The sequence below is a fragment of the Podarcis gaigeae genome (assembly GCF_964106915.1).
Source record: "Podarcis gaigeae genome assembly, chromosome: 15".
Taxonomy (NCBI): domain Eukaryota; kingdom Metazoa; phylum Chordata; class Lepidosauria; order Squamata; family Lacertidae; genus Podarcis; species Podarcis gaigeae.
Genome location: NC_139692.1, coordinates 33,794,829 through 33,806,043, shown reverse-complemented (window position 1 = coordinate 33,806,043; position 11,215 = coordinate 33,794,829). Strand labels below are relative to the sequence as shown.

The window sequence follows — 11,215 nt, the reverse complement described above, 5'->3', positions numbered from 1 at the left end:
CTTCATTCCCTCCTCTCCCTTTTCCTGAAAAAAACCATTCTCTCTTCCTTTTTCCTCCCCTCATTTTGCTTATATCTCTTTGCCATTTTAAACTCATTCTTCTCCCTCCTCTTTGTCGCCTTGCCTGCATTCCTAATTTGAAATCCACATCTCTTGCCTTCAAGTCATGCCTCTGGGCTGACCAAAAGTATCTTCTTTGTTCTTGTGGGAAACGGGATTCTGGGCTAAAGGGTTATTAGTTCCCATAGTAAGGGGCTTGTGGGTCCTCTGCTCAAGCTGCTGTTGGGCTCCCACTCCCATTAGCCCCAGCCAGCATTGCAGGGTTGATGGGCGTTGGAGGCCAAAAACATCTAGAGAAAATTCTTAGCTCAAGGTCACCCAGTGAACACCACAGATTTAAACCTGTGACTTGGCCAATCCCACAGCTATACATCCAATTTTCTCTTCCCTTAAAAGTAATAAATTTACATTGCTGCTGCTGATGATTCTGGTCTGCTGAGTGCATTTGACACCCTTTCCCCACTCCTCTTGCGATTAAATGAGACGTTTGTTTTTATTGGAAAATTTTCAAGAGTGCCCTGGCATTGTTTCCTCAGGAGGGTCATTCGTTAACTAGATCCAAGTCACTTATAACCCAGGACACAAACGTGCCGAGTGCAGAGCTCCAGCTTGGTCTCTCGAGACGAAACTCCCATCGTCTCCAGGATCCTGGAAAGGCAAGTTTAAAGAGGAAACAGTCAGGGGTCAGCTGGAAGCACAATCCAAAAACACAAACTTATTTTACCAGTTTATAACCCGCTTCAGCACCTGAGGCCATCATGTACAATAAGAGAAAAAGGAGCTAAAATACAACTTCTAACAACAATAAAAACATTTCTACTGATGCACAGTTGTCTCCAAGCATAGCCACTCAGGTGCCTGTGTTATCAAATATATTCCTGCTCTGAATATGTAAGCTGCATTTTTGTCTATCATTAGGGATGCTGCATGGGATGCGGGTGGCGCTGTGAGTTAAACCACAGAGCTTAGGACTTGCCGATCAGAAGGTCGGCGGTTCAAATCCCCGCGACGGGGTGAGCTCCATTGCTCGGTCCCTGCTCCTGCCAACCTAGCAGTTCGAAAGCACGCTAGTGCAAGTAGATAAATAGGTACCACTCCGACGGGAAGGTAAACGGCGTTTCCATGCACTGCTTTGGTTCACCAGAAGCGGCTTAGTCATGCTGGCCACATGACCCGGAAGCTGTACGCCAGCTCCCTTGGCCAGTAAAGCGAGATGAGCGCCGCAACCCCAGAGTCGGTCACAACTGGACCTAATGGTCAGGGGTCCCTTTACCTTTAGGGGTGCTGCAGTATCACGGAGGTAGTAGCTTTGCGATTAGTTACTGATAAAAGGGTAAAAGCAGACAAACTGCTTTAAAGTGTCTGCCACAAAATCATATGGCAATGAGTCCCAAAGGTTCCCAAGACACCACAGGAAAAAAACATTTAGATATTATTTGCAAGGGCATTCATGGACAAAGTTTTCAAAATAAAGGGGCACGGGGGGGGGGTCAACCTCATCTGGATGACACAGCCTCTTTCTTATGCTGCTCAGATGCCTTAGCTGTGATATAGAGATGGAATTAATATCTGAAATTTGGAAAGCTTTTTTAAAAAATGACAGGTCCTTGGCCAAGAACAACCTGAAAATTTCTATATGAATAAATATATACAAATAGAAAACAGTTAGGCATTACTTGGTTGAATACACTTTTCTTTCTTTACCTTTGTTCGGTGTTTTGGATGAGAGATTTTGCTGCCTCAGGCTGGGCTTTTAGAAAAATCTGGTATGGAGAGAATGACTGGATGTATCCCATCAGGTCGGCGACACTCATTGGCAGTTTATCAAGAATTTCCGTGATCCTGAAAGAAACAGACACATTATAGAAGAGAGCGGCTGTGTAGGAAATTCTGTTGACCGCGTCCAGCATCCAGAACAACAGAATGATCCTACCCCTGCTGAATCCAACAGTTCTTAGAGTTTTAATTTCTATTTCCCCTTCTGTAGTTCAGGTGTAGAAATAGTTTTAAACTATTTAGAATACACTTTGGCACAAAAACGGTATATAAATTATTGATGCTGTTAAGCATCATAACAATAGTAATCTATTGCATTATGTTTTCTCTACATTTCTAAGCTATAAAACATTCCAGCTATGTTACACCACATTTCTGCTTTATCATTATTATTATTTTAATAATAATCACATTTTGTATTTATCAAATTCACTTTTTTCAGATTAAACCCCTTAGGGGTTTTCAATTGAATAAGTAGTCTATATCTGTATCTATATGAAGATAGAGATAGTGCTTTTTTTCTAAAAAAAAATTTTAGGGGGTACTCTCATTTTGACTCAATAAAACCACCATTTTATAGTTCAAATCGGGGGAAATAAATACAGTAAATGGACAAAAGTACAACAATTTACAAAATGTTCAGGGGTATGCGTACCCCTGTGTCCCCCCAGAAAAAAGCACTGGATCTATCTATCATCTATCTATCTACACACATATGTTTAAAATAAATAGTAAGATAAGAAATGGGAAGCGACCCAGAGAACTTGCATTATTAGCCAACATCTAGATAAGATAAATAAATAAATATATCAGCATCAAGAAACCTCTGGCCCACCAGGCCTCTCCCATCACATCAGCCTACAGCATAAGGTCTGTGTTGGAGTGATGTGTTGTTGTTGTTTAGTCGTTTAGTCGTGTCCGACTCTTCGTGACCCCATGGACCAGAGCATGCCAGGCACTCCTGTCTTCCCCTGCCTCCCGCAGTTTGGTCAAACTCATGCTGGTAGCTTCGAGAACACTGTCCAACCATCTCGTCCTCTGGCGTCCCCTTCTCCTTGTGCCCTCCATCTTTCCCAACATCAGGGTCTTTTCCAGGGAGTCTTCTCTTCTCATGAGGTGGCCAAAGTATTGGAGCCTCAGCTTCAGGATCTGTCCTTCCAGTGAGCACTCAGGGCTGATTTCCTTAAGAATGGATAGGTTTGATCTTCTTGCAGTTCATGGGACTCTCAAGAGTCTCCTCCAGCACCATAATTCAAAAGCAACTATTTTTCGGCAATCAGCCTTCTTTATGGTCCAGCTCTCACTTCCATACATCACTACTGGGAAAACCAGAGCTTTAACTATATGGACCTTTGTTGGCAAGGTGGAGGTGATGTACGTGTGTGTATAGATGCATGTCTGCATGTGAGAAGGGGTGTAATGTAGGTGCAAAGGGGGAGGAGTAGGGGTGTGGGTGTGCTTTGGGTCACCCAGATTTGGCCTTAAGCCCCACAACCGCTTCCCCCTCAAAGAACTCAGCCCATGGGGAAAATGACACTTGTCCCACCCTTGAATTAAAGAAATCAAGCTGTCAGTTTTTCTCTCCGCTAAAAATCTGCAAACATGCTCCAGCCTTTCTTCCAACCACACCTTGATCATTTCAGGTGCCCCTTTCTGCAGTAAAGTTCTCAGCAGCTGGACTCGGGTCGGCTGAGGTCGCAAGCAGCAATCCTATAGAGCCATTTACCTGGGAGGAATCCCCGCTGAATTGCAACTGGACTTACTCCTGCATAAACATGCACAGGATTGCTGTTTCACAACAGCAAATAGCTGGATTATTTCAGACAATCTGGTACAGTCCACTCACCTCTCCTTGTCCTGAAATGGCAGGGAATCAAAGATTGCTTTGTAGTCGTCCGTAACAAATTTGATCTTTTCGTTTGAATATGGGAAAATCTGGCCTTGAACCTGTGAAGCCAAAAAGGAAAGCTGAAAGGTCCTGGCACAATTGCACACTAGGTATCGGCTAGTGAGCAACAGCTCTTTCTTCTCTCTCCTTTAATGTGGCATCTCCCCAGGTGTAGATAACTTTCATGCTAAACTTCTGCTGCTTTTTTTTAAAGAGGCATAGCTCTGATTTGTATTTTTTCCATATTGAAATTGTCATTTTGATTTTGATAGTACGGCACAATATGGAGGTTCCATTCCTATCATTGTTACAGTCTTCTCCAGCTGGGCTCTTTAATAACACAAAGAGCCCCCCTAAAGCTGAGCAATGGTCCATCTAGCCTCCCCACAATGTCCAATCAGATGCTTCTGGGAAGTCCACAAGGAGGGCTTGAAGGGAATAGTTCCTGCCCCATTGATGCTGGTGTTAAGTTGTGGGTTGACATAACAGATGGCACAGCGATTTCTCCAAGTAGCTCTTTATTTTGTAAGCTGGAATAGAACTGACTGCAAATAGCTCAGCCGGCCTGCTTTTATAGGCAGCCGGCTGTCAACATTGTAGCAACAACAGCCCAGAGTTTCCCGCCTAAAATAACTGACTCGGACCTGAGTGAAAACTATCTACAGACCTGAGTGAAAACTATATACAGTATCCCCCTGCTGGCCCAGGGTGAAACTTCACTACATAACACCCCTCCCCACCGAGATAAGGCGTTAGTTACAATCGTAATGGTTTCCTTATATACAGCACTACGTGTAATGGTTCAATTAGGCACAAAAGCATATCGGTTACATTTCCCATACTTAGACCAACAGTGATACCTGTCCAACAACATAGTCCTTTAAATAAGTTGGGCGCTTGGAAACTCTGCCAGACCGCCGGGGACTGGTAGCCAAGTCCGGAGGGCCACACAGTTCTTGCTGAGGCTGTGGTGTGACCCTAGGTGGCGTTGGAACCAACTCCCCTGGATCCGCTGCTGTGGGTGGAGCCTCCGCAAGTGGAGTGGTCTGAGTCTGTGGTAAGTCTGGCAGACCCTCTGAAGCGGCTTGGTTCGGCTCCACGCTGGCAGTTTGCGAGGGAGGTGTAGGTGGGGCCTCGCCATCTGTACGTGTTTCTTCTGGAGCCGCAAGCGCAGTTGGGGGCACCACGGTAGTGTCCAAGTCCCCAACCCTGCGCCTAAGCTGGTCTATGTGCCGTCGCCACAAGCGTCCGTCTTCGAGTGCCACCTGGTATGAGCGAGGTCCAGTGACTCCCACTACTGTGGCTGGCACCCAAGGAATGTCCCCCACATAGTTCCGGGCAAAGACCTGGTTTCCTGGGACAAATGACCGTGGCGCGTTGGCACAGCCTGGGGGTTCAGCCACGGCAAAGTCCAGGTGTAGCCGGTCGAGCGGTGATCTGAGGCGGCGGCCCATAAGCAGTTCAGCAGGACTCCGCCCTGTGGCCGCATGAGGGGTGATGTGTTGCACGAACAAGTATTTGGCGACCCGCTCATGCCAGTCTCCCCGGTCCAGGCGCGCCAGTGCCTCTTTTGCCGAGTGCACCATTCTTTCCGCTTGCCCGTTGCTGGATGGATGAAAGGGTGCCGTTAGGGCATGGCGGATGCCCAGTCCCAAAAGATACCGCTCAAACATGCCTGACGTGAACTGCGGTCCGTTGTCAGAGACAAGGACATCAGGACACCCATGCGTTGCAAACAGGCCTCGCAGCACCCAGATGACGGCTTCTGTAGTGGTGGAGGGCATCAGGGCAACCTCCAGCCATTTGGAATAGGCGTCCACCACTACCATAAAGGTCCGGCCGTGAAAGGGGCCAGCCAGATCGATGTGCACCCTCGACCAGGGTGTCCTTGGCGTCTCCCAGGTGTGTCCCTTAGCTGCCGGTGGTGCAGGCCTCGACTCTTGGCACGCTTGACAGGCGGACACCCAGGCAGTGATGGCATTCGTCCATATTAGGCCACCAGACGTAACACCGAGCCAATGCCTTCATTTTGACAATTCCCGGGTGGCCAACGTGCAGAGCCTCCAGGACGCGCTGACGGAGTCCCTGGGGAATCACGACGCGGTCTCCCCACAGCAGACAGCCGCGATGAGCTGAGAGTTCATGTTGTCTGGTTGCGAAGGGCTGGAACTCCGATGCAAAAGGCCCTTGTGGCCACCCCCTCCACACCCAGTTGAGCACCCGGCTGATGGTGCGATCCTGGGCAGACGCGGAGGCCACAGTGGCAGCCGATACAGGCGCTGCCGGAAGATCCTCAATCAGAAGGAGCGATGAAGCTGGAGCCGGGTCTTCCACAAATGTTGGAAGAGGCCAACGGCTGAGGGCGTCGGCATGGCCCATCGATTTCCCCGGGCGATGGATGAGCCGGTAGTGGTAGGCAGCCAGGAAAACAGTCCATCGCAGCATGCGTGGCGAGAGGACCGGTGGAGTTGGACGATCACCAGCGAGGAGGCCCAGGAGTGGCTTGTGGTCAGTGATGAGGTCAAAAGTCCTGCCATAGAGGTATTCATGGAACCTCTTCACCCCAGCCACAAGTGCCAGTGCCTCCTTGTCGAGCTGGTATTTGGTGGCATAAGTTCATCTGCTAACACCAACAGCCCTTATCTTAACTGACATATCCTCCTCCGTGAAGTCCTTCGGTTTCATTACACATTCGGCCCCTACTTTTGTCTGCCCTGAATCAACTTCCTATCCATTTTACTGCATAATTCCAAATTCTAGTATTCCAAGGGGGGGGGGAGAACTCTCTCCTCTCCCCTCTGTCCGTCTCTTTCCCCACACTTTTAAGACCTCTACCACTTGGGTGTTCCTCCACCAAAGTCCCCAAACACCTTTGCTCACTAAAGTGTGGAATAGTCCTAGTGATTCAGCCAGCCAGCCATGCTCTCTGCATTATACAGTGGTACCTTGGGTTACATACGCTTCAGGTTACATACACTTCAGGTTACATACTATCCACTAACCCAGAAATATTACCTCGGATTAAGAACTTTGCTTCAGGATAAGAACAGAAATCGTGCTCTGGCGGTGCAGCGGCAGCAGGAGGCCCCATTGGCTAAAGTGGTGCTTCAGGTTAAGAACAGTTTCAGGTTAAGAACGGACCTCCAGAACGAATTAAGTTCTTAACCCGAGGTACCACTATACTCCATTTCAATGCCCCTCCCACCCAGTTTCCCACACAGCTCTTTATAAGTTCCCTCCCTCCTCACTTAGTCGTCCCCCCCCCACAATTTTTAAAATACTTCTGCAAAACCTGAGGTTTTCTACAAGCTTGCTGATAACCTCCCTCTTGTGTGTGGGTGATGCTGTTCCAGCTACATAAACATTGGCTGGAAATAGAATAAATATATTATTATTATTATTATTATTACTACTATTATCCCACCCTCCCCAGCCGAAACCAGGCTCAGAGCGGCTAACAACAGTAAAAGTAACACAGTTTATATAAAATCACAATCAATAAATTGATATACATTCTAAAATCAATTCAGAGTCAAATTAATGGCAACCATTGGGCTAGAGTTCTATGAGGCATGATCATGTCCGGAGCGCAGACCTCAACAGACTTTCTCCCAAGCCCTGCTCAGCCTTCCATCCCTCCCACAATGATGGTTCCCTTAGGAAGACTGCACCATTGGTCTTACCTCCCGGAAGATTTCTGTGAGTTTTTCCGAACAATCCTTGTAGTGCAACCGCATGTCGAGGGTGTTGGTACTCAAGGCCACACAGCCAGACGGCTTGAGAAGGCGGTCCACTTCCTTCATGAAGCGGGGAATGTCAAACCAGTGGGCGGCAGTGAAGGCCGTGAGGAGATCCACAGAGCGGTCCTCAAAGGGGAGCTCTTCCGCAGGGCACACGCTGGGCCGGCGAAGGGCAAAATGACTGTTAACTGCTATGTCTCGCTCGCTCAGGTCATCAAAATGGCTGTGGGGGTTTGCGGCGTCTGCCTCCTAAACCACCTCGTCATGAATCCACAGCAAAAGCTCCACTCTCTATGGCGGCTGCTCTGCCAGAGATGAGAAGCCACAAACGTTGGCTGGTCTTGGCAACCAGGCCAAATTTGTGCTCGCCACCAGGATTCGAAATTAGCCAGGCATATATTGCACCTGGCTACGGGCCATTTGCGACCAAGTTTCGATGCCTGGGCATCTCCACCCTCTGGCGGTGCATGCCTGGGGATCCTTGGACCTTGATTGTTTTCACACACTAATATCCTGCCCTATGGAATTCTATCCGTCATATTCTATCTGCACAATCAGAACAAATTTCAGGAGCTGAAATGCTTTCTCTGGGCAGCCTGAGCAGGAGCAGTGAACAACATTATAGTTTATTGTTGTTGCTTGTCTTCACTTACCCCACCCCTCCGCCCTGGTCATAGTTGTGAAGAATATTCTTACGGTTAGGGAAGTTTTTAATGTTTGATTCTATTTTTAATATTCTGTTGGGAGCCGCCCAGAGTGGCTGGGGAAACCTAGCCAGATGGGCAGGGTCTAAATAAATAAATAAATAAATAAAATTATACGTTATGCACGGTCCATGTCACCGTTAAGAAAAAGAGGCTGGAATATACATAGGCATTTCAGAGGATTCTAGCACTGCTGCTTCCCTTAACAAAAGCTTAAAACGACGTGAGGTAACAGAAGCATATATTCTGAGCCACAGAAAACAATAGAGCCACTTGATTCTCATATCTAGAGTCCAGAGTCCACTTCTGGGTGCTTTAAAGAGGAGGACTCACACAGTAAGGTGTGGTGACCTTCCAATAAATATTTAAAATTGCTGATAAAAACAGTGAAAAGCAACTAAAAACATTGCATGCTGCACAGACCCAGAAATTGCTTTTCACTATTTTTTTCAGCAATTTTAAATATTTCTTGTAAACTGCTTGGTTTAAACATCTTGTTAAATACACATGTGTGCCAAGTCTACCCTTACTTACAGGTAGGAGACATTTGGCGGGTGGGCAGTTCGCTTGGCCTCCTCGATCTGAGCTTCGCTTACGTCTGTCCCGACCACCTTCTCAAAACGCTTCGCCAGCAGGTGACTGCTCTGGCCTGTGCCACATCCCACGTCCACGGCCAGATGAAAGGAGGTCATCTTCTGAGGGAAGACAGCAGCACATATTGAGAAGCATAGCATCAATTCACTTACAAGGCCACATCTTTCTCTATTCCAGATACCAGTTCTCACTCCCTAACAAATAGGCTGTAAACCAGCCATCACCTAGTACACCCCCCCTTCTCTGCCATTGGCCGGGCTACTGTGATGTCACAGAACATTCAAGGGCATTCCAATTGTCCTGGGGAATGTCCCCTGCCCCTAGCAGCTCACAATAGGTAAAGGATGGGGTTGTAAACCTCTTCAGTGAAAGAAAATGACAGGAGCCAGTGAAGATTACACACTAGGAGGCAATGTGGGATAAGATTCAAACCCAGCTTTTCCTCTTGCAGTCAAACAAGAAGAGTAGCATCTTAGTTAGCAAATCTCCAGAAGTATTTTCACAATACCAGCAAGCTTAATCTTTGCCTGAAAAAACAGGTGGAACACTTTGGCCTCTTTCATCTTGCCAAATGCTTTTATTCACTATTTTTCTTTTCCAGTGACTAATATGCCTCACCCCCTTTTAAACTTTGCAATGGGAATCTATCAGTCTTTTACCCACCACAGTGTCTTCTTACTTTCAAGAAAGTGTGCAACCTTACAAAGGGAGGAAATTATTTGGAGCTTGGCTTTTTACTGTTTACTTAATGCTAAGAGCTCGGAAGCTCCGCCTAAGATAAGAAATATAATGTTTTGTTCTGGAATTAGAAACTTCTGCCCTTGCTCAGGATCGGGGAGAGGCTTTTTTCATACATAGAATTGTAAGATTGGAAGGGACCGCAAACGGTCATCTAGTCCAACCCACTGCAATGCAGGAATCACAGCTCATTTTTTTTAAAAAAAAAACACTTTTCAAAAATGGTTTTAATAATACGAACCAAGAGAGCAAGAGACACTCTTTGAAAGGGTGTTTTGATATTTCATGTCTTACTGTATTTAAATTTATTGGAAGCCACCCAGAGTGGCTGGGGTAATCTAGTCATATGGGCAGAATATAAATTTATTATTATTATTAGTTCCTTCCCTCCTGAAGACAACTCATATACAGCTTTTATCTGTTAACAGCTGCAAGGCATGGACTCTTCGATTTTCAAGGATGTGTGTGTTTTGAGAGGAGGATCCTTAGTGTTTTCAGTTTCACAAAAAGGTACCCGATACCAACAGTCTTTCCCAGCCCTACCTGGCGACACTGGAGACTGAAGCTGGGACCTTCTACATCAGGCTTCCTCAACCTCAGCCCTCCAGATGTTTTTAGGCCTACAACTCCCATGATCCCTAGCTAGCAGGACCAGTGGTCAGGGATGCTGGGAATTGTAGTCTCAAAACATCTGGAGGGCAGAGGTTGAGGAAGCCTGTTCTACATGCTAAGCAAGTACCCTCCCACTTAGCCAACCATCCTTCCTCGTGGCAGCAGCTCTGCAGCCTCTCGGGCAGGAGGTGCTGCTTGCTTGCTTGATTGATTGATTGACTGCATGCCTGCTCTCTCCCGACGCCCCCCCTCTTTTTTTTACCTTTTTTTCCAGGTAGGAGAGGATCACACCTTGGAGGTTCTCCGGGGGTGGGAACCTGTATTTCTGGTAGACAGCAGCGTGATCTTTGGCTGCAAACAAATGAGCGGCCATCTCTCCCGGAGAGAAGCAGCTTTCTCGTCCGCTCTCTCGTTTTATTAATCCGCGAAGGGTGAGCTTCGCTCTTGCAAACTTTGGAGCAGAAATCAGGAAAAAAAAGCTGCTCCCCGCCCCCACCCGCTTTGCAGGACGTTGTAAAAACCCGGAACAGAATTAACCGGAACGGACCCTTTACCAATAAAAGCGATTTAGGTCACCCTAAGTGAAAGGTGTTAGAAGAAAGGCACCTGGGGAAGAGTAGTTTAGAAAACGACTTTCCAGCATGCCACGTTGGATGACGAAACGCGCGTGAGAGAGAAACAAAATTAAAAGGAAGGGAATGAATGAATAAATGAATGAATGAGAGGCAGGGATGAAGAGAGAGATATGTGGAATTGCAGACAACTGGAAAGACGTGCAGCTGCTGCACTTGTTTATTGCACTTTATTCACCAAGGATCTCAATGTGTTATGCATGGTTCTCCCTCTCTCCATTTTATCCTCACAACAATCCTGTGATTCAGTTACAGATAGGTAGCCGTGTTGGTCTGCCATAGTCAAAACAAAAAAAAAATTCCTTCCAGTAGCACCTTAAAGACCAACTAAGTCAGTTCTTGGTATGAGCTTTCGTGTGCATGCACACTTCTTCAGATACACTGTGTATCTGAAGAAGTGTGCATGCACACGAAAGCTCATACCAAGAACTGACTTAGTTGGTCTTTAAGGTGCTACTGGAAATTTTTTTT

At 46.9% G+C, this 11,215-nt stretch overlaps 1 protein-coding gene across 1 annotated transcript; it reads right to left on the bottom strand.

Moving 5' to 3' along the window:
* Positions 1-534: 534 nt before the first annotated feature.
* Positions 535-10,596, bottom strand: LOC310832669 (putative methyltransferase). The gene is made up of 6 exons (XM_083714839.1): positions 10,375-10,596; positions 8,703-8,863; positions 7,408-7,621; positions 3,683-3,783; positions 1,765-1,902; positions 535-708 (listed from the first exon to the last, which is right to left on the bottom strand). The coding sequence occupies exons 1-6, from the start codon at positions 10,483-10,485 to the stop codon at positions 624-626; spliced, it is 810 nt and encodes a 269-aa protein (XP_083570965.1). The 5' UTR covers positions 10,486-10,596; the 3' UTR covers positions 535-623.
* Between the last annotated feature and the right edge of the window lie 619 nt (positions 10,597-11,215).

What these genes read in the sequence shown, in the direction of transcription:
- LOC310832669 (XM_083714839.1), bottom strand. Translation starts at nt 10,485, where the DNA reads ATGGCCGCTCATTTGTTTGCAGCCAAAGATCACGCTGCTGTCTACCAG. An exon ending in TCTCCTACCTGGAAAAAAAG is followed by an intron (nt 8,864 to 10,374) that starts GTAAAAAAAAGA and finishes GTCTTCCCTCAG; the next exon opens with AAGATGACCTCCTTTCATCT. An exon ending in TCACAGAAATCTTCCGGGAG is followed by an intron (nt 3,784 to 7,407) that starts GTAAGACCAATG and finishes TTGGCTTCACAG; the next exon opens with GTTCAAGGCCAGATTTTCCC.